Source organism: Drosophila bipectinata, chromosome 3R (genome assembly GCF_030179905.1).
Source record: "Drosophila bipectinata strain 14024-0381.07 chromosome 3R, DbipHiC1v2, whole genome shotgun sequence".
Taxonomy (NCBI): Eukaryota; Metazoa; Arthropoda; class Insecta; order Diptera; family Drosophilidae; genus Drosophila; species Drosophila bipectinata.
In genome coordinates this window covers 6,094,692-6,115,003 of record NC_091739.1, presented here as the reverse complement: position 1 = coordinate 6,115,003, position 20,312 = coordinate 6,094,692, and the positions used below count along the sequence as shown (strand labels likewise).

Genomic DNA, 20,312 nt, shown 5'->3' with positions numbered 1-20,312 from the left:
CCATTCTGTTCAAACGGTTTACGAATTGGCATTAGAAGATGAACGAGTTTTCTCAGAATGTCAAGAAAAGCTCCCAGAATACCTTAACATCGATAAATTGTTTGATTTGTCAAAGTGGACCACTACCATGAGTGAAGAAGGAGTATCAGTGGGAGGTAATATGACTTTTTGGTGGGACATAGATCCTAAAGATCGAATAGAGGTAAGTGGAAAAACGCTTTTGTTACTATGTGATTCATACAGGAATTTCAGGCTTCGTGTTCAGTTTCCTACTTTGATCGTGGAAGTTGGCAATCAACAGTTCTTAATATCAAATATAAGGATTTTTGCGTCTCCATGTTCGACCCCAAACAATTTTGGTACAAATTTTGGACTAAATATGTTGTAAATGCCGAATATGTTCAGAAAGTATGTCCCCTACCTGGAGTAAGTATTAAACAGACAGCTAAACTGAATCCACCACCTTATCTATATTTTAAACCAGACAACGCTAATAATGGACCCATATCTGTTGAATTTACAATTTGGCATTGACGCACCATTAAAACAAGGACGTTACAAGATAATAATTCTTATATCGGCGGTAGGTACAGACGGTAAGGCCCGTGACAAAAAAATTTGTACCGAGATAAGGGGTTTGATTTTAAAATAATTTTTGATTGGGACTACCTTATTTGAAGTCAAGAATGATGATGAAACCTTAACCAATTACAACCAATTATTTTCAAAATATGGATTACAATTTTATTGAAAAACAAAAAGCGTTTTATTTTAATAAATCTATGTTTATTTTCCATTTATTCTACATTGGTACACTGTTCTGCTGTGATTACTATTTTAGATTTTTGTTAAACAGAATACAAAAGCTTTTATCGCGTTTTCGACGATTCGGGAGTCCAATGAGAAAGTCCTTAAATGCGCTTTTCAAATCAGACTCGCAAAAGTCGCTGGGATTGCGGTTTGTTGGTGGTCATGGTCTATATATCTGGATGGTGAGCTTATTACCTACGATAAGCTGTAGAACAGAACTAGATTACCACATCGTTAACCTCTAAGTTGAACATCCTTTCCATCATTATCGTGCCCTGGATGTCTCATAAACTTCGAATAAATAATACGAACTAAGTATGGACTAAAATAGATTATGTGGGTTTTATCTAAGCTTCAGACTCCTGGGACCCATGCGGGGCACATTCCGGGGTCCGGCCTGGGCCTTTGGCAGCTCCGCTGACTTGCGAGCTCCATCTTCCTCGTCCTCATTTTCGTCCCCGAAGAGAAGAGCCGCTAGACTCGTTTCAAAGGTGGACTTCTTGCGTTGCGTTGGCTTCGGACTCTCGGCTGGTGAATTGGTGGTGCTGGTGAAAGCAGAGTCCTCAGATTTTGTTACCCCAGGTTGCTGAGTCGTAGAGGTTGTGGTGCTTGTGGAAGAAAAAGAGGACGTTGAGGTTGAACTGCTGGCTAGAAGCACTGGCTTTGTTGTGGTTCCCACAAGTGGCATTGCTTGTGGTTGGTCTTGAGCCGCATTCTTGGCGCCAGCAATCTCATCCTGCTCGATTTGCTCCACATGCTTGTATCCTGGTGGATAGATGGGCTTGAAACCACCCTGCAGTTGTGGCTGGAAACTATCCATGTCCGAATTCTTTTCCGCCGTTAATGCGCTGGCCGTGACCGACTCTTCGGCCACTTTCTTCTCCTCTGTTTCATCCAAATCGGCCCTATTTATTTTATTTTTCTCAAAGATTCCCTGATCTGTGGTGGAGGGAACTATGTTCCAGTTGCTTGGCGCTGCCGGATTCACTGCAGCAGCTCCACTGGCATCACCACCCAGACTCACACTCGGGTAAAACGGAGCCATAAAGTCCTTCTCAAAGTTTTGACCCCGAAGATCAAAGTCGCTGCTCAGTCCTTCTTCAGTTTGGGTATCCTGACGAATCTCATTAATAACTGACGTGGCGAGGTTGATATTGGAGAATTTCTGACCCTGATCGCGGCGGAAGACACTTGGTTCTGTGGGCGTGTAGGCAATAGCAATGGGCGTTTCTGTGCCAGATCCCATAGCTCCGGTGATGATCCTTGGTGCAACAAGTACCCCCGGCACAGCTGCCTGGGAACCGGGGTTGAGTTCCGTAAACGATGGATCGGGCTTCTCGATGGGATACGGGAACTTTTCTTTAGGAGGCAGTGGTTGGGCCTTGTTATGCTGCTGCAGAGATTGAGGCTTTTTGTTCTTCAGGATCGGTTCTTGCGGCTGATCACGAATCACGGAGAAAGGTGTGTTTTGGTATTCTGCTGGGGCAGAAGGTGCTTCTCCCTGCATCTGACCTTTTTCGGCTCCCTTCATTGGGAAAACAACATACAGTCTGCTGGGGTCCAATTTCTGCTGGCTTAGCTTTGAGGCCTCTGCTTCTTGAGGATCGTTGTCGGCCGTAACTTGGATCTCTCCAGCTCCGGTATCATCACCAGGCAGGCTAACTGCCTTCTTCTGTGACTGTAGCATCTGCAGTGTTACCACTGGCTCCAGTTTAGTGTCTTCTACGCCCGTACGATCTTTGGCCGGAGTCACTGGCTGTGGCGGATCGTTAATCACCAGATCCTCTTCCTCGAAATCTGCCGCAGCTTCGGGATCGATTGTTTTGTAGGGTTCTGCTGCCGCCGAAGGAGCATGGCGCTCTGCAAGGTAGCCATCAACGGATCTCAGCGGGCCAGGACCGTGGGGTCGCCTTGGGTACATTTGATCGGGATGGTAGGGCATGTTTTGGCCTCCGTAAGGGGGCAGTCTGTAAACTCTCCTGTTGACTTCGCCTCCTGGCCCAGGGCCGACCGGGTACTCCGAAATACGATTCATGGGATAGCGTTTGTGCAGCATCTGTTGCTGCGGCAATGGCTGGCGACGATGCGCAAAGTGCGGGGGCACAGATGGATTGTATGGACGTTGTGGCTGTTGCTGCTGTGGCAGTCTGATGTTTCCCGGCTCCTGCTTCAAGGCCGGTGGATGCCCGCTAGAGATCTTGGCATTTGGTCGAAACTGTGGCAGTATGTTTGGCAGGTTGTTGGGCCGCGGGCCGTTCTGGGGCTTGCGGTTAAACTCATTGTGGAATGGAGGAGGTGGGCCAAGCGGACGTTTTCCAGGAGTCGGAGGTGCATGCGGTCCTGCCAAGGTGGTCGGGTATCGTGGTGGTGGCTCCATATTCTGCGACGGCTGGTCACCATGACTTGGCTGCTGGGAAGGGAATTTCTAAAGATTTAAAATAGTGTATAATAAAATAATCGTCTAGCTATTGCAATGTATAGTCACTCACCAATGCTGGTTTTTGCTGGTTAAGATTTACCACCTCATGCTGCTGGATCTGCACATTGGCACCACCTGGTGCCACTTCGTCCTGTATCTTGGGGAAAACAACGGGGTTCGAGTTCTGAATCTGCTGCAAGCTGAGGGGTTGAGCGTGGCCATTGATGTGAGGTCCGGCTGGTGGGCCCGGCATTACCGCCGAAGAGGCTAGCTCCACTGACTCCTCACCCTGAGCCGGGAATCGGATGTTGGTGGATACGAGAAGTTCCTTGGTTTCATCGCCCTGAGGTTCTGCTGGAGGAGTAGGAGGTGCTTGCGGAGGCGTGGAAGATTGTGGGTAAGTCGGAGGGGTCTGTTCCTTAACAGGCTTAGCTTGTGGTTTCTTGGATGGTCGCTTGTTGGAACCAATCAACGGCAACTGCTGATACGGACTGGGAGCTTCTGGTGGTGGTTCTTGGTAAGAAGGAGCTGCTGCAGTTGGTAAATTTCCGTTTTGATGGAAATTTGAGTTCTGCTGCACATTTGGCATTTGCTGGAAGCTTGTCGGTGGTGCTGGTTCCTTTGCCGGTCGCTTGATGTTGCCAATGTCCTCGTTAATCACCTGACCATACTGCACTCCGGGCGTGTCCTTCGCAAAAAGCGGCTCCTTTTCCACACTTGGGTGTCCCACGCTCACCTGCTGCACTTGACTACCAAGGACAAACGATGCCGACTGCTGACCAGGTGAGATGACCACGTTATTGATTTGACCTGGCGCCGGTCGGTACTGCATCATATTTGGTTGCTGCACCTGGTAGGACACGTATTCGTTGCTGAAGTTCTCCTGGCTGCCAGAGATCACCTTCTGATCTTTAGGAATGGGACGCTGTGGCTGGGATACTTGACCTCCGGGCTGTTGCATGGCGAAGGGCGATGGCTTAGATGGAGCAATAGGTTCAATGAGGTTGCCCTGGGCGTCAAAGCCTTGATTCTGCTGATAATTGTGAGCCACATTGGACTCCTCTTCTGCCAGACTGTTGAAAATGTCACTAAGACTCATTGGGGGCTTGGAAGGTACAGGAATCTGCGGCTGATTAGGTGGCTGTGGTTGGAGTTGCTGCTGTTGGTGTTGCTGTTGCAAATACTGTTGCTGTTGCTCCACCAAATGCTGCTGCTGTTGTTGCTTTTCCAGTTGTTGCTGGTAGGGGTGTTTCTGCTTTTGCTGTTGCTGCTTTTCCAATTGCAACTGATATTGCTGCTGCTGGTATTGTTGCTCCTGATATTGCTGCTGTTGCTGGAGGTGCTGCTGCTTCTCCAGCTGTTGTTGCTGTTGCTCTTCGGCCTGCGTGTTCTTCTGCCCCAGTGTATGGTACACATCCGCTGGATCCAAGTTGGGGATACCAGTTCCGGGAATCGGACTGAAGGCAGGTGGAGGGGTCGGACCTTCTGTGAAAACCACAGGCGGACTCGTGCTCGAGGTTGTAAACATCTTAGTGGTGGTAGCTGGCTCTGTGGGGAATATCGGCGCCTGGGGTGTAGCGTGGTGGGTGGTCAAGGACACGTCATTGCTGCTAGGTGTCGGTCTTGGCGACGATTTTACCGGACGCTGATCCTCTTGGACAAATGGAGGCCTACTGGGCACTGTCGGTGAGTACTTCTTGGTGGGAACAAACTTTCTACGGGTGGTGCTGGTACGTGGGGGCTGTGGCGTGGTGGAAGCTGCTATCGGAATCGGTCTGCGCGAAGTAGTTGTATATTTGGCAGCTGGACTGGTGGCCTCTGTTGTTGTTGTGGTAGTGGGGCTAGGTCTCCTCGGCGGCAAAGTTCCTCGAGTGGTAGTTGCCGCGGCAGTGGTTGTAGTTGTCGTGGTAGAAGTGGAGCTAGTAGTGCTGCTGCTTGGATAGTAAGCCCCGGCAGTGGGAGTCACAGCAGTAAGTTTCGTAGTTGGGACCGTGAAATAGTTGGAGCTGTGATAGCTGGGCGGAGGCGGGGTGACTGGAGCCACAACCGAGGTCGGCTTCTTGTTTGTCATATAATTCTTGTTGCTGCCCTGATACTTAAGATTGGCATACGAGCTGGAAACCAGGGGATAGACGAACTTTGACGAGGAGTATTTAACTGGCAGGTTCAGGAAGTCATGAATATTGGGTGAACTGGCCCCACTCAGCACCACTTTCTCGTCAGGGTCCACTACTTCATTGACCTCTGGCTGAATTCCCGCTGGTTTCTTGGCGCTAAAGTCCAGCTGCCCTGATATGGGATCCTGACGAGCATAATAGGGCTTTCCCTCGTTGAAAATCTGATTGGGCAGTACGTAACTGGTGGAGATTACGTCTTCCTCGCCAGACACATCGGCGTTTCTGGCCTCCAGAGGCAGCAGGGCCGAAGGAGTCTCTGTGGTTGATTCTCCGCTAACCTTGGCTGTCCCACTCAGCAGGGCCACCAACAGCACCAAACCGATGCTGTAGCTGCCGCTCATTTTGATCGCCTGAAACGAAAAAAAGAGAAAGAAACGCTTTAATTTGAATCGTCGACTGACTAGACCTTCCGCCCAAACAGAAACCACTCTTGTTTTCAAAATCTCCACAAGGCCGCTGTCACTTCAAAAGCTTTGACAACGAACCGCTTCCACGTTTATGGTGCGAAAATTGCAGCCAGTTGCTGACCGAGATTGCTGATGTTTTCTGCCTGGTATCCGAATCCCGACACCAACAGAAAAATCAACAGCAACCACAGCAGCAGCAGCAGCAGCATCAGCAACTGCAATTTGTCAGCGGACCGAGCACCGTAGGTTGGTTTAATTGAGACATGACCGTGTCTGCTTCTGGGCGAGAAGTGTTTTGGCCAAAACAAAGAGCCAGTACTATTCGAATGCCGAGTGTGAATTGCGCCCGCGAATGTGTATTACTGGGCGAGATCGCTTTGATTTTCATAAAAAGCAGCTGCTGCAGCATCAGTTTAAGTTGAGGCCAGCAAGCAAATAAAAGGAAAAAGTGAAATTTTACCAAATGTGAGCAGCCAGTTTTTGCACCGAGTGGAAAACCCGTCTGGGAGTTGTTGCTCGTTGTGGTTGCCCATTGTGGTGGTTATGTCAAACAAGCCAAATGCCAACCGACAACCTAGCCTGACCAACAATCTTGCTGGCTATTGTCTAATGCTTTCCAATATTCTGCCGCCACAAAGAAATCCAAGTTCGAGTGGGCCCACTGTGCTTTCGATTTGAAGCTCTTCGTTTCGATTCGATTCGATACGATTCGGTTTGGCCAGGTCTTCTGCCGTGACAGAAATTCACTTTCAAAAACCCAATTCAACTTTCATTCAATCAAAATACATCGATAGTGTCACCCAGCCAAAATACCCAACGCTAATTATGACTGACTCACCAGCATCGGTAGAAAAAGCAACATCAATGTCAAAAACACTGCTCCAAAGTCAAGGAGCGAGCTAATCGCATCGGCCCGTCAATCAAGCGGGCCAGTAGAAATTTATTCAAAGAGCTGTGGCTGGCTGGGGGTATCTGAGTCGTTTTGGCCAACATGGTTCGTATACGAGCCGCAAGAATCTCAAATGAAAGTGCAATTGCGGCAATTGCCGTGGCTGGTTATTATTATGGTCTAGATTTCCTCTCGATTGCATGCTGCATGTGGCACGAGCAACCGAAACAATTGCGACTTTTATTTGCGGCTCGTTGTGTTACCAACTTTCATTCGAATTGTCAATGGATTGGCCAGTGTACCTTTTAATATTCTTGAAAGCCAGACAAAGTGTTATGCAAATTCTTGGCTCAATTTGGCAAGCAATTCATAAAGCCAACAAACTAGAACCTGTATCAGTAGACTGGCTAACTGGGTAATTGGGTCACAATTTAGGAACTTGTTTACTTTTTCCATCATTTTTTAATGTCCACGTCTTACACAGACAAATACCCAACTGGCCCGACAACACGTTCGCTTTTATCAGTATGCTAATAAAAAAGATCAACCTGCCAGAAGAGAAGCCGAAGAAGAATCTGAGACAGTAGTAGCTGTTAAAGAATCTACTCCGGAGCGTCCTGATTGCAGATGCCCGCATGGCAAATAAAAACCTGTCATTCGTTTCGTCGAACGTTTAATAGCACGCGCTGGCCTCCATGTGTGCGGCAAACGAAAGACTTAAGACACAAACTTCTTGTCTTGTCTTGTTGACAAGCCGTTGAAAACGCGAACGTGCTTTTCATTGCACATCGCAGCCATTCCATGCAGATCAGATTAGCCACGGTTGATTGCCACTTTCCATTATGAATGTCGCCAAAGGAATTTCTGGGCGGCCACCACCACCGCCACTGGCGAAGGCAACATTTTCATTTTCATAATTTACGCATCTGGGTCACTGTGCTAATTGTTTGTAATTATTATTCAATATACGAGGCGCGGAGGCTTTCTTGTCGTGTAGAAAGTGCTAATTTAATTAAATTTAAATACAAAAACGAGTTATAGTCTGTTGCCTTGGTGGCACGCCGAGATATTCAGGGTTCATTGAACCGCTTCGGCAACGCCAACTGACCCAGTTCCTTTCAAAGGAAGTCTTCAGAGGATTATTGGGTTATCACTTCCTTGTCACCTTTTACTTTCACATTACACAATTGGCCGTGGTTGAAGATTAACTCATTTCGCCCGCAGTTCCCACAATTATAATGGCAAAGCTCATAAACACCATAACTTTCCTCAATCCCGCCCGCTGCGAGGTGTCACTCTTAAAAGAAAAGAAGACACCCCGAAAAAGTCGCACGTCTATTACGGACCACAGCAATTAGGTGTAATTTTTAATGGCACAGAAATAGTAGCAATCAAAAGCGTGGTAAACATAATTACAACTACAAAACGAAACACATAATAACGAAAATACTTAAATACTTAATTCCCCCCCGGGGCCATTGTTGACAAAGAGCGGTAGTATAGCCAGCAGCAGGGTCATTAGACAAAGTTCGGAGACCAGACCTCTAGACTGGGCTCTAAACTGTCTCTGGCAAGCTGATTTACCAGGGCGAAGATCGGCGAGGGGTCCAGCGCTTTCCTACGTTTCTTATATTTCTTTCAATGGCATGGCCAGCAGCCGCAGCAGCTGCAACTTTCACTTTTGGCAGCCAAAAATTTCTCGCTCAGCTTCTGAGTGGTGCTGCGCGATGTGGTGCGGCGCCAGAGAGAATTATTTATGGCTTAACGAATTTATGCCTCAACTTTAACCGCAAGCGAAAGAAACGCACAAGCGGCAAAGTAGCCAAACCAGAACGGTAGGACGCAAAATAAAAATAATTAAAATCAGTGAAATTTTTGGTTGTATGTGAGGCAACTTGTTGTAATCCACAAATACCTTCTTGCAGTCGCTGTCGAAGAGTTGCCAGCCGACCGGCGGTCTGGCTCACGTTTTTTGTTTATTTCTTCTGTGAATCAGCCAGGCCGGACCAAGCCAAGAGACCAGACCCCATCCGGGGTACAAAAACTGAAAACCAACAACGGCTGCCGCGGGAGAAGCGGGCAGAAACAGAAACCCGTGTACGTAGCTGACCCCGTTAACGATCATTGGACAAACAGTCAATGGCGAGTACGATGGAATGTGGACGAAGGCTGGTCTTCGTTGAGGAAACCCTATGTTTTTGGCATCCCACTCTCGCCAAGATATTCGAATGCAACAACAAAAATGTGCATATATTTTCGGGATTAGGGTTTTCTTTTATGAGAGCTATTATGCATTTAAATGGACTTTTAAAAACTTCAAAAAATTTGTTTTAGAAATCATTCATAAAGCTACATTCATTTAGATGACCCCAAGCCTTTTTATTCCATGACCACCTGGAATTAGTCATTGGAATTAATTTGCATTTCTTTCTGGCGAAAAACGAAAATGCGAGACAAATTTCACTTTTTAAGGTGCGTAATCGCTCTTGGCCACACACTCACTCACAAATCCCGGGGCTGATCTCCGCGGCGTGGTATTTACGAATAGTGCCAAGTGCACACACCTTGGCTACAGCCCCGTGAGTCATTTGAGTGGTGCAATCTCGAGTGATTTCGAGCGAATTCCCAAAACACCCATGGCCAAGGAAATCCGTGAGCCATGGCTTAAATCGGATTTCCGCTCTCTCGCCGTCGAAGAAAGAAAGTGACGCCCACATGCTAAATGGTGATTAGCATATAGAAATGCATAACCCCATTGGCCAAATCAGGCGGAATTCTTTTGCCCACAAAATAAACAAAATAAAAACGAATAACGACGAATAACTAAAAACTGAAAATCAATAAACCAAAATAGCTAGCGACCGCGTCTATGAATTGGCAACGAAAGTCAAGGCAACGTGCCTCAAATCTTAATTATAATACGCATTCGCAGGTTCTTCAAAGAGAAATGGTGAAATTTGAGCTTGCCTCCGCGCCAGAGTGTGAAGTTCAAGCCAAGAGCACTTCAAATGCCACACACACAATCTCGGAAACTTGAATTTGTTGCTATTATATTGGATTTAATGAAGTCGACGCCAGACGAAATTTACAACAACTTATGGCACCGCACGAGGAAATTATGCGCAGCACACATGAGCAAGCGATATAAATTTTACAATGGAAATGCTATTATTAAATTACTGTCCGAACAATCAAATGGAAACTGGCGGCGCTGTTCAAGTGCTGATTTAAAGAAAAAGCGTACACACCAGCGTTGAGTGACAGCCATGGCGATGGAGCTAAACGCCGCAAAAGTGCAGGTGCATAGAAATTTAAAAATTTCATTTTAAAATATTATAATTTGCAGTTGGGGCTAAATGAATAATTTGAAAATATTTCAAAGATAATTCTCCGAGTGTAGCAGCACGAGTCTGTAGGCTCAAATAAAAAGGAAAGTGCCGAGGATAGCTGGCTAAAAAGACAAATTCAGCGAGCCGCGATAGCACAGATAACCGGGCGATGATTGACTATGTTCGGGGCTGCATGTAGCCCATTTGCAGAGCAGAATCACCTCACGTCTCCGGGCCTGGGAAGCCAATAAATCTTTCAAGGCTGTCAGTTCGTTTTTGGTGGTAGAGTGTGACTTCCTCGGCAAGGAAGAAAATGCCTTATTCGGCCAGATCTTGAACGGGGGAACGCTCATAGGTAATTCGGTTTAGGCCTGCTCCCTCTTCCAGCTCTTTTATGGTCACTTGGCTTTTTGGCTCAGTCGGCTGGTTAATGGAATAGCAATCGCAATATAAATTGCTATTGCAACTGCGCCCGCGCGTGCCATCAAGTAAATGGGTTGGCTCCAAGTTCTGTTTCTCTTTCTGATTCTGAGTCCGCTTATAGCCAACAATATAGTACGATTCTGGTCCGTCGGCCGGCTTGCCAATTTAGGCCGCTGCCGATGACTATAAATCAGGCGGATGACTCCTTTTGGGAACGCTGTTCCGACCTTTTGTGAAAGTAATAAATTAACTAACGGTTGCCCGCCAATTGATCTCGTTATCTCCTCGTCTGTGTATTGAATAATCCGCCGCGGGAGCCCAGTGCATAATAACCAAGATCGTAGCCAACACGCAACCAATCGCGGATCTCATTCGAATTCATTACCAGAATTTCATTTACAGTACTTTACATAACGCCAATGATGGTCAATGAACCTAGCCACATTTTGGTTAGCGAAAAGCGGAATTTCGTAGACATTTTAGCGTCAATTACCAAATAGGTCAAGCGAATTTGACGACTTGAAAGTAAGTCAGCCAGATGCGGACAAAAATAAAAGGTATTTCTTGTGACCAGCAGTTGCTTATTACACATAATTGTTCTACTGAAAGCTGAGCAAGTTTTTGCGTCAAGTGCCATTTTGCAGATGTGCAAGGGTGGCCGACGGCAAAAAAAAAAAACAGACGCAGCGAGTGAAGAAGTCTCGAACAAAAGACTTAGGGCACAAACTCGAGTGGGTTGTTGGGCTTGCCCTGATTTCCAGCCGGTGACCAGCAGCTGCAGTTGGCTGGGTCGTCTTCCCCGTTTTTGTCGAGTGCAGCATGCTAATTAGCTGTAACCGTAATGGCCGACATGCATTCCTAACCGCTTAACCCACAAACCTCACCCGTAAAACGGTTGATATCCTTGTTCAAATATTCCACAAATAAACTGTTTGTTTTCAATTCTTTTGTTTAAATAATAAAGTTCACAGAGCCACAAAACACACACGGAGAGAAAGGTACTGAGACTACACACAAATTACCGTTTTTGCGATTTCCGTTGCCGATGCCGTACGAAATTCGATTCAATTTTCCAAACACGTCTCGCACTTTTCTTTTCTCTCAGGTTCAATAATGCTTTTCAGCCTATAGCATTTGCATTTCTCTCGCGGAAGAATTCTCCAAAGAAGCTCACGACGTCGCGTCCGTTGCCTTCGACGGCCTGGCACTGAATGAAGTTGCTCGGCGACAAAAGAAATTTTTATTAAAAAGAAAGCATGGCCAGAGACAGCGACATCAGCAGCAGCCGCAGAAGAAACGGGTATCAGCGGTTGGAAACGGTTAACAGAGCCGCCGGTAACTGCCAGGTAACAGGTGGTGGAAATTCAAAAAGCCGAGCTACTGCAGTGGAACTTTTTAATTGTCGAATGCAATCCGGACATTTATGAGCCGCTTCCGAATTATCTATGCTGTGAGCATTATAAAACAGATAACGGCTTTAGTCCCATTGCCCAAATCTATTTTAACCATCATACACTGAAATACCTGCCAATCCGAAACAAACATAGATACGCAGAACTTTTAAACGCCACAGCAAGCCATTGAGGTCTCAAATGAAAGCTGACCAAGCCGAGAAATAAAGTCAAAAGAAAACGCTTTTTATTTAGAAAATCGCTCAATTAAGCCCTAATATCTTATATAAAATCAAATTTAATGCGAAAAAAGCAGGTGCCTAATGACTTTAAGCACATATTTAACTGGCTGATGTTACGTGCAGTTGAGGAAAGAAGGCGCTGCCGAACCGGCCAAACAAAAATATTTTGGTGGCTCAGAAGAAACGCCACCAAACTTCCAAGCAGCAGGCAGTGAAAGCGGAAGCACTTATTATTCTCTCTATTTTGCACCACAGAAAAAAGCGATGGACAAAACGATGGAACGACAACAGCAATCAAAGCAATACTTGTAATTACTTCATTCACCAAACGCAACCGGAATCGGATCAGGGCCACAAAGTTTTTAAGCGGTGGCGAATAAAAATTGGGCATTAAATAAGCAGTGGAAAGCTGTTGGGTATCGCTTGTAGACTCAACAACTCCTGGCCAATGTTTACTCGTCCGATTTGCTGATTTGTTATATAACGAAATTGTAATATCAGCTTCAAAGAGTTTCTATAATTATATATATCTCCCGTTGAGGTAGTTTGATTCGGTCTTGAAAGCCCAAATGTTTACAAGTTGTAATGCACAAATAAAAATACGAATAGGTTCTAGGCGTCTATATAATTTGAACTTTCTGTCGATAAAGGCTGGATGACTTGACCAAATGGCTTTACACTTTTGCCTTAAAATAAAGAAGCCTATGTCTTATCAATACCTTTGAAATTCTGTGATTCAACCATTTCCTATCATTATTATTACATTACTTATGAACGTAATTAAATCAGAGCACTCTATAAAACTTAATAAATAAATAAATTTATTCTGTGCTCAACTTTATATAGAAACTAAGTCCTGCGTACAATCCAAATTTGAATCCGATCCGTTTGATTTGTTTGTTTACTGCTGGGAAGTAACCAGTCACTAGAGTATGCTCACTCCTCATAAGGGGAGGTGTGGTCTACCGGATCTTATCGCACCTGGTTAAAAGGGTTGTCGGGTGATTTGTTCCACTCTTTCATTAGGAGTTGCTTCCATTGGGACATGCGGAGCGATGGGTTCTCGGCCTTAATGCGGGGTAGATTGTTAGACTCGAAAGTCTTGTAGGCGGCACGCATCCTCTTTTCTGGATGCTGGTCCTCTCCCTCATTGATACTGGTAAGAAAAATATAATAAGTATTGATTGAACAATATTACAGAAGCTGCCCACTCACTTTAGCACCACCAAAGCCTGGTCAATGTTTGTGGCCACATCGGTATCGGCCAAGGAACGGTTGAGGTTCTCCTCAACGACTGTGCTTTGGACCACTACTCGTGTCGCCGCCGGTTTGTTGGCTTCGTTGATGGCGTCGATTACACGTTGCTTCTTCTCCATTTCCTCGAGGATTTGCTGGCGGTTTATCTTGGCAAGTGGCTGTTTGCGCTGGGTGTTGATGGAGCTCATTTCCTGGTCAAGCAGAGCTTTGGACTCAGCCTTCCGCCTGAGGGCTTCCGCCTTCTTGCGCTCCTCCTCTTCCTTTCGCTGTTGCTTTTTGGCCAAGTTTTTGTCATCGTCTTTCCATAATCGGTCCTCCGCCTCCCGGGCTTTCTTCTCCTGCGTCGCCTTCTTCGTTGCATCCTTCCTCTCTCGGGCCTCCACGGCCTTCGAGTTGATTCCCATTTTCTTCGGCATATTGTCGTAAAATTGAAGGCTTTGAAGGAAAACAAACTCAATTTGGTTCTGCAAGGAAGGATGGTAAATATGTGAAACACACGAAAATAGAAATTTCAATAAGGACAGTTCCATACCTCGCGTTAAAACGGAAGAAATATTTGTTTTCGACGGGCGCTGCAGAAAAATTCTCTGTCGTCAAAAATCAAGGAACAGGCTCAACCCTGGCAACCCTGACAGCTCAACAGCTGACTACTGGTAATTATGTGTGCCCAGCTAGAGAAAACTACCAAAGCGTCTCTTTAAAAATACCAGTTAATACTAGACTGAAACTACGCCATCCCTGGAAATTTATTTATTGTTTACAAATTGAGAAATATTTACAAATACCGCGTAATGGATATTCTCAAGGCAGAAATAGCTCGCAAGCGAAAGCTTCTCGAGCAAAAGCAGCTGGTGGACGATAAAAAAAAGTATTTTAGGCGCGGCGATCTCAACGCTAAGGACACAGAAGAAGTTCTGCAAAAAGTGGGCTACAAGAAGCAAGAATCTGTGGAGGCAAAGGGCCAAACAAGCGAGGGCGCCTACAGCTTTGTAGCCGATGGCCAAAACATCCTGCCCCGCACGGAAGTTATCCGACGACTCAGGGAACGAGGCGAACCCATTCTCATATTCGGAGAAACAGAGCCAGAAGCCTTCGAGAGGTTGCGCCAGTGCGAGATCTCCCAGCCGGAGGCAAACAGAGGGTTCAGGAACGACTTCCAAGAGGCCATGGAACAGGTCGATGCCGCCTATCTGCAGGAGATGTTTGCCAATACACCAACCGCCAAGGAAGATAAAAAGTCGGACTTCGCAGAGTTGGACGAGACTGTTTCGTGGGAAAGCATCCAGACAATGGCTCAAAAGATGGGTCGCAACAAGGATTACGACATGGATGTAATCATCACACTTCTGACATTTTTGCTGAAACTGTGGAACGACCAAATAGCCAACTACAGCAAACACGAAAAAATGTCCACCAAAGTGAAAATGACGCGCGTCATTTACACGCAGACAAAGGAGTATGTGAAACCTCTCTTCCGCAAGCTGAAGCACCACACCTTGCCCGAGGACATCCTGGACAGTCTGCGAGATATCTGCAAACACCTGCTCAACCGTAACTACATCACGGCAAGTGATGCCTATCTGGAGATGGCAATAGGCAACGCTCCGTGGCCTATTGGTGTCACCATGGTGGGTATTCACGCTCGTACGGGTCGCGAAAAGATCTTCTCCAAAAACGTGGCCCACGTTATGAATGACGAGACTCAGCGCAAATATATCCAAGGCCTCAAGCGACTGATGACCAAATGCCAAGAGTACTTCCCAACGGATCCCTCCAAGTGCGTGGAATATGTCAGCAAGAAAGATCGCGAATAGACTTCATTTGTAAATTATTTTTAATTTTAATATCAACACCGTATTTGTAATATCAACACCAGAGAGCAAAAGTTGGGTATCAGACACAAAACATAGACTTATTTCTTTCCTAGTTCAGCCGACCGCTGCGAGGACTTTTCCACGGCGTTTATGAGCGTGGACCTAAAATTAAAACAAGTTTTATGTTACTCATAGATCCTTTAACATTAATATTTTGTAAATAAATCTGTTGATTCCAAGAACACATACCTTAGGTTTCCCTTTTCCAGCTCGTGAACTCCCACAATGGTAGCACCGCCAGGAGAGCAAACTTCATCGCGTAGCACCGCCGGATGCTTGCCAGTGAGCAGCACAGTCTTGGCTGCTCCCAGCAATGTTTGGGCAGCGAACTGGATGGCCATTTGACGGGGAACACCCTGCTTGACGCCTCCGTCTGCCAGAGCTTCAATAATGGTATAAACAAAGGCTGGACCACATCCCGCTACACCTGTGCAGGCGTCAATCATCGTCTCTGGAACTTGCTGGGCGAGACCAAGGGCGTTGAGCATGAGGTGTACTTTCTCCAGATCATGGTGCGACACTCGCGAGTTGCCTGTATAGACTGTGCAGCCTTCGCCCACCTGCATGGATGTGTTGGGCATGGTACGGATTATTTTCAGACCAGAGTTCTCCATGAAGCCAAACTTCTCCTCCAAAGTTTGAAGACTGGTACCGGCCAACACGGAGACAATGAGCTTATTGGCATCTTTGGCCGAGGGAACATGCTTGAGCTTGAGCTGGCTGGTGCATGGACCGAGCATATGGGGCTTCACACAAATAAAGACAATGTCTGTGTGCTCCAATACTTCGCAATTATCATCACTGGTGGTGGCTCCCAGGTCCCGCCAGCGCTGAAGATTCTCGATGTGCGGTCCAGATGCCAGCACTTGGCTGGGCTTAACAATCCCACAACGCACTAGCCCGGATCCAATGGCAAATGCCATGTTTCCGCCTCCGATGAAGCCGATTCTTTCGTCCAGCTTGGCCATGTTTGAAATATTAAAGTTTTTTGGGAAGGGGACCTTTCAGCGCTTCTTAACTGTACTTTTGACGATTATAAACAACGATTGATTGTTAGATAACTTGGAATCCACGAGTACCAATTGTATGGTCAATATTTGCGTGAAGCTGGATTAGAGGAGCGATTTTTATCGCTCCTCTAATCAATAACAGCTGTCACATGCATGGGCGTTACAGAAAACACTTCAGAACTTTAAGGGGGTATCGATAAATATTATTTTTCATTACCAATACATTTATAATTCAATAAGAATTCAATAATTCAATAAGAATTTTATATGGAATACCTCCATATAAAAATAGACTCCGGAATTTCAATGGTATCGTCTATTAAGACCTAATTAATAAAAAAGTGGAAGCTTTCAAGCCACTTGGGTAAATAACGCATTTAATCTATTTTTTCTGTAATTTTTTATTCATAATTTTAAATAAATTAAGCTTCAAGTTCCATGCACCGCCCCTGGAACTGTATGTGGCCGTATATATCGTTGCGAACTCGAAAAAATACCAAATATACTGAGAACTTCTTGCAACTTGAATTTATTTGTTATGAATTCTTTCACTGGTTGATGTCTCCCAAGATTGAGCCAATATACTTGTATCCAAGGCTCCTTTAATTCCAAATAATGCGGCGCCACCTGCAGTGGAACATTAAACAGGTGGGTTTGTTCATCATTCCCTAAATCACCTCTTAAAATTAAATTATATTGAAGTTAACGGCCAGCTATGCTGATGGACAGCTCTCGCCTCGCCGGTTGACGGAACAGGCTCTGGAAGATGCTAAAAATCTAAAAACCTTGAATGCTTTTGTGCGTCTCACCCCTGAGAAGGCGCTTCAACAAGCAGAAGACTCCCTGAAGCGCTATCAGAGCAAGAAACCCAAAGGAATCCTAGATGGAGTCACGATCGCTATTAAGGATAACTTTTGCACTGAAGGCATCCCTACTACCTGCGCTTCCAAGTAAACAAGTAAAAAAAAAAATATTCCGGGCTGAGTATTGAGTCCGCTCATTTCCAGGATGCTGCAGGACTTTGTGCCCCCGTATGACGCAACCGTGTGTTCCCGCCTGAAAAAAGCCGGAGCCGTGCTCCTGGGAAAGACCAATATGGATCAGTTTGCCATGGGTGCCGGCACTGTGGATTCCTTGTACGGTCCCACCAAAAACATCTGGAGCGAGGATCTGGAAGAAGACCGTTGGCGCATCGCGGGTGGCAGTTCAGGCGGATCTGCCTCAGCTGTTGCTGCTGGAATTTGTTATGCGTGAGTATCCAAAAGGTTGTTTACGTTTTCAGTCCTAACCTCAAATGCGACAAGGAGGAAAAATCGTATATTTTCTTTAAAATGCGCAGCTACGTTTGATTAGGAGAATTGTTCCACTCGGAGGCTTGCAGTTTTATTAACAGAATGTTTGCACGGCACCGATGCAGGCCACCAGCCGCACTCATATTACATAACAGACTAAGGATAGAGCACTAAATGTTTAGATGATGATTTCCTGGTCTCCAAGATCCTCATCGGAGGGCAGCGAGATGCTGGCAGGGTCCACGTAGTCGGGGCTAACCAAATCGAGGCCGGCCTGCTCACGACGGCGCAACTCCAGGAAGCCCTCGCGCTGGGCCCAGTCGCGGAACTGCGTGTCGGGAAGGTAGGCCCAGTAGAAAGTACCCCACACCAAGCACAGTGTTACGGTGACAAAGAATGTCGACTTGGTGGCCTTGCGATCCTCAGCCTGTTCCTTGTAGTCAAATCCGTAGCTCTGCCAGTTCTTGGGGCTGGGGTTTGCAAAATCCTCCGTCGTAACCGAAGTGGGAGCAGCAACCGTCTCATCCTTCTTCTGGGATGTGTTAATGGCTCGAACAGCGGCCGCCTGCCTGGCCACCAGGGATCGCTGCATAGCCACAGCGCGGCTGGTCAGACGAAAGAGCGCAGACATCGCTTAGGCTCTAATAAGTTCGTAATTTTCGTAAATAATCAAGTTTTTCTCTGATTACTTGACTTCTGACAGCTGCGCAGAGAGACCGTTTCACATAAATTGTCAGCGGCTCGGAAGTGCTGCCCATCAAAGTAATTCTACAGTTGGTATTTTTTAGATTTTTTTTTAAAAACGTTAAGCCTAGTACTGAGTTGACGAAAATCCGCTCTTGAAATTCCGCTTGCGAAATTGCACTTTATTCGGCTGCCGAGGTAGTGTGACCAAAACAATGAAGAAATAAGGTAATACTGAACAGCTGTTGTTTGTAAACAAAAAACAAATAAGCAAAAATGAATTCAAAACGATTGGATGTTGGTGTTTTGTTTATGTATTTCGCCGCTCAGGAGCTGATTAAGAAATAGAAAACTGGGTCAAAATCAAAATCCAAATCAATCACAAATCATTTCAATGCCATTTTATGGCATTAAAATGCCCCTTCGGGACGGCCAAATAAATCTTCCCCAATTTCCTGGATGAAAGTAACTTAATACAAAAAAAAAAAAAAATGCCCCTTGTGGGTCAAATCTCATATTATGGGCTTCGTCTTGACCGCAGAAATTCATTTTAATTTGTCCTGGCGCGTCGAAAATGTTTCGGGCCGACTATTTTTTTGTTTGGTCAATTGACCCTCCATGTCACACCTATAAAAATAAATTGAAATATTTATTTTAACACCCCGAGAGCAGCTGTTTATTTTTTTTGATCCGGCAACACCATTAAAATCGATAACAAAAATTTTCGTCAACTCAGTACCCGCAAAATCCAGAAGGCAAAAATTTCTTCTTCTTTCCTTTTTTACACCGTTTTTTTTATATGGAGTTTGACAGCTGTCACTCGTTGGACAGCGGATTTTCGTCAACTCAGTACTAGGCTTTAATTTAAAAAAACAATGTTTATTTAGTAATAACTAATTAGTATAAGAATAAAAAAGAAAAATGAATTTTATTGGAAACCAAATGTTTGCAAATTTCATAATGAAATATAAGAGTACCCTATTATATTTAAAAAGTATATATATTTTAACAATTTTATCAATAAAATTTTTCATAAATATTTTTAATTTTCTTTCGTTTTCTAGGGCGATTGGATCGGACACTGGTGGCTCCACCCGCAATCCAGCCTCTTACTGCGGCGTGGTAGGCTTGAAGCCAACCTATGGCCTGGTCTCCCGACATGGTCTTATACCGCTAGTAAACTCCATGGATGTGCCCGGTATTTTCGCCCGATCTGTTAGTGACTGCGTCGATGTCCTAAATACTGTGGCTGGTCCGGATACACTGGACTCGACGACTATTAGAAAACCCTATGAACATCTTAGTCTTCCAGAGATTGAAAATATTGACCTATCCACGGTACGGATAGGAATTCCAAAGGAATATCACTGCGAAGGCCTCTCCTCCGAAGTGTTGGAGACATGGTCCAAAGTTGCGGATCTATTGGAGTGCGCCGGAGCCTCGGTGCGGCAGGTCTCTTTGCCAAACACAGCAGCCAGTATATTCGTTTATTCTATTTTGAATCAGTGCGAGGTGGCTAGTAACATGGCTCGTTACGATGGAATCGAGTACGGGCACCGAGCTACCGACGAGCGCAGCACTGAGCAGCTGTATGCCCAATCCCGAGCCGAAGGGTTCAACGACGTGGTCAAGACACGCATCCTGACAGGCAACTTTTTTTTGTTGCGAAAGAACTATGACCTCTACTTTGAGAAAGCCTTGCGGGTGCGACGCCTTATTGCTGAGGATTTCGCCAAGGTTTTCGAGGCCTCCCAAGAAGAAGACCGAGTGGATATCCTACTCACGCCGACAACTCTTACCGACGCCCCGCTGTACAAGGACTTTGTCGGCCTTACCAATAGGGACCAGTGCGCTGTTCAAGACTTTTGTACCCAACCTGCCAACATGGCGGGTATCCCTGCAGTCTCCATACCCATTCGCTTATCAAAGTCCGGCCTTCCTCTGAGTCTGCAGCTGATGAGCAAAAGCTTGAACGAGAAGTTGCTTCTCACTGTAGCTCGATGGATTGAGGCTCAGGTGGATTTTGACAGCCTGCAGCACATACCACACCTCAAGTCCACTTTATAAATGAAACTGCGTTCTAAGAAACAGTTTTTATAGAAACATTA

The 20,312-nt window shown here is 45.8% G+C and overlaps 6 protein-coding genes across 8 annotated transcripts; 2 read left to right on the top strand and 4 right to left on the bottom strand.

Moving 5' to 3' along the window:
• Positions 1-805: 805 nt before the first annotated feature.
• On the bottom strand, positions 806-11,675 carry LOC108131037 (proline-rich protein 36). 2 transcript variants are annotated; one of them, XM_017249763.3, is made up of 3 exons: positions 11,477-11,675; positions 3,300-5,756; positions 806-3,235 (listed from the first exon to the last, which is right to left on the bottom strand). In XM_017249763.3, exons 2-3 carry the CDS (start codon positions 5,745-5,747, stop codon positions 1,154-1,156), a joined length of 4,530 nt encoding a protein of 1,509 aa, XP_017105252.2. In that variant the 5' UTR covers positions 5,748-5,756; positions 11,477-11,675; the 3' UTR covers positions 806-1,153. The 2 variants fall into 2 exon arrangements, with proteins under 2 accessions (XP_017105252.2, XP_017105254.2); XM_017249765.3 differs by lacking the exon at positions 11,477-11,675 and adding an exon at positions 11,339-11,439.
• A 1,216-nt stretch (positions 11,676-12,891) lies between these two features.
• LOC108131003 (coiled-coil domain-containing protein 124) lies at positions 12,892-14,031 on the bottom strand. Its single transcript, XM_017249713.3, has 3 exons — positions 13,877-14,031; positions 13,303-13,808; positions 12,892-13,243 (listed from the first exon to the last, which is right to left on the bottom strand). Exons 2-3 carry the CDS (start codon positions 13,758-13,760, stop codon positions 13,060-13,062), a joined length of 642 nt encoding a protein of 213 aa, XP_017105202.2. The 5' UTR covers positions 13,761-13,808; positions 13,877-14,031; the 3' UTR covers positions 12,892-13,059.
• Positions 14,032-14,050: 19 nt separating this feature from the next.
• Prp18 (pre-mRNA processing factor 18) lies at positions 14,051-15,404 on the top strand. Its single transcript, XM_017249709.3, has one exon. The coding sequence runs from the start codon at positions 14,136-14,138 to the stop codon at positions 15,156-15,158; it is 1,023 nt and encodes a 340-aa protein (XP_017105198.1). The 5' UTR covers positions 14,051-14,135; the 3' UTR covers positions 15,159-15,404.
• On the bottom strand, positions 15,161-16,400 carry P5cr (Pyrroline 5-carboyxlate reductase). The gene is made up of 2 exons (XM_017249712.3): positions 15,408-16,400; positions 15,161-15,320 (listed from the first exon to the last, which is right to left on the bottom strand). The coding sequence occupies exons 1-2, from the start codon at positions 16,184-16,186 to the stop codon at positions 15,257-15,259; spliced, it is 843 nt and encodes a 280-aa protein (XP_017105201.2). The 5' UTR covers positions 16,187-16,400; the 3' UTR covers positions 15,161-15,256.
• Positions 16,401-16,739: 339 nt separating this feature from the next.
• GatA (glutamyl-tRNA(Gln) amidotransferase subunit A, mitochondrial) lies at positions 16,740-20,271 on the top strand. 2 transcript variants are annotated; one of them, XM_017249708.3, is made up of 4 exons: positions 16,740-16,876; positions 16,931-17,178; positions 17,236-17,478; positions 19,269-20,271. In XM_017249708.3, exons 1-4 carry the CDS (start codon positions 16,844-16,846, stop codon positions 20,269-20,271), a joined length of 1,527 nt encoding a protein of 508 aa, XP_017105197.2. In that variant the 5' UTR covers positions 16,740-16,843. The 2 variants fall into 2 exon arrangements, with proteins under 2 accessions (XP_017105197.2, XP_070137787.1); XM_070281686.1 differs by lacking the exons at positions 16,740-16,876; positions 16,931-17,178; positions 17,236-17,478 and adding an exon at positions 18,324-19,053.
• On the bottom strand, positions 17,549-18,253 carry NP15.6 (NADH dehydrogenase [ubiquinone] 1 beta subcomplex subunit NP15.6). Its single transcript, XM_017249716.3, has one exon. The coding sequence runs from the start codon at positions 18,149-18,151 to the stop codon at positions 17,699-17,701; it is 453 nt and encodes a 150-aa protein (XP_017105205.1). The 5' UTR covers positions 18,152-18,253; the 3' UTR covers positions 17,549-17,698.
• Positions 20,272-20,312: the final 41 nt, after the last annotated feature.

Bases quoted from the DNA above. Each gene is read 5' to 3' on its own strand.
- LOC108131037 (XM_017249763.3), bottom strand. From the start codon at position 5,747: ATGAGCGGCAGCTACAGCATCGGTTTGGTGCTGTTGGTGGCCCTGCTG. The intron at 3,236-3,299 runs GTGAGTGACTAT...TTAAATCTTTAG, and splicing joins ACCAGCAAAAACCAGCATTG to AAATTCCCTTCCCAGCAGCC.
- LOC108131003 (XM_017249713.3), bottom strand. From the start codon at position 13,760: ATGCCGAAGAAAATGGGAATCAACTCGAAGGCCGTGGAGGCCCGAGAG. The intron at 13,244-13,302 runs GTGAGTGGGCAG...TTTTCTTACCAG, and splicing joins CAGGCTTTGGTGGTGCTAAA to TATCAATGAGGGAGAGGACC.
- Prp18 (XM_017249709.3), top strand. From the start codon at position 14,136: ATGGATATTCTCAAGGCAGAAATAGCTCGCAAGCGAAAGCTTCTCGAG.
- P5cr (XM_017249712.3), bottom strand. From the start codon at position 16,186: ATGGCCAAGCTGGACGAAAGAATCGGCTTCATCGGAGGCGGAAACATG. The intron at 15,321-15,407 runs GTATGTGTTCTT...TTTTAATTTTAG, and splicing joins CTGGAAAAGGGAAACCTAAG to GTCCACGCTCATAAACGCCG.
- GatA (XM_017249708.3), top strand. From the start codon at position 16,844: ATGCGGCGCCACCTGCAGTGGAACATTAAACAG. The intron at 17,179-17,235 runs GTAAACAAGTAA...GCTCATTTCCAG, and splicing joins CCTACTACCTGCGCTTCCAA to GATGCTGCAGGACTTTGTGC. The intron at 17,479-19,268 runs GTGAGTATCCAA...TTCGTTTTCTAG, and splicing joins GCTGCTGGAATTTGTTATGC to GGCGATTGGATCGGACACTG.
- NP15.6 (XM_017249716.3), bottom strand. From the start codon at position 18,151: ATGTCTGCGCTCTTTCGTCTGACCAGCCGCGCTGTGGCTATGCAGCGA.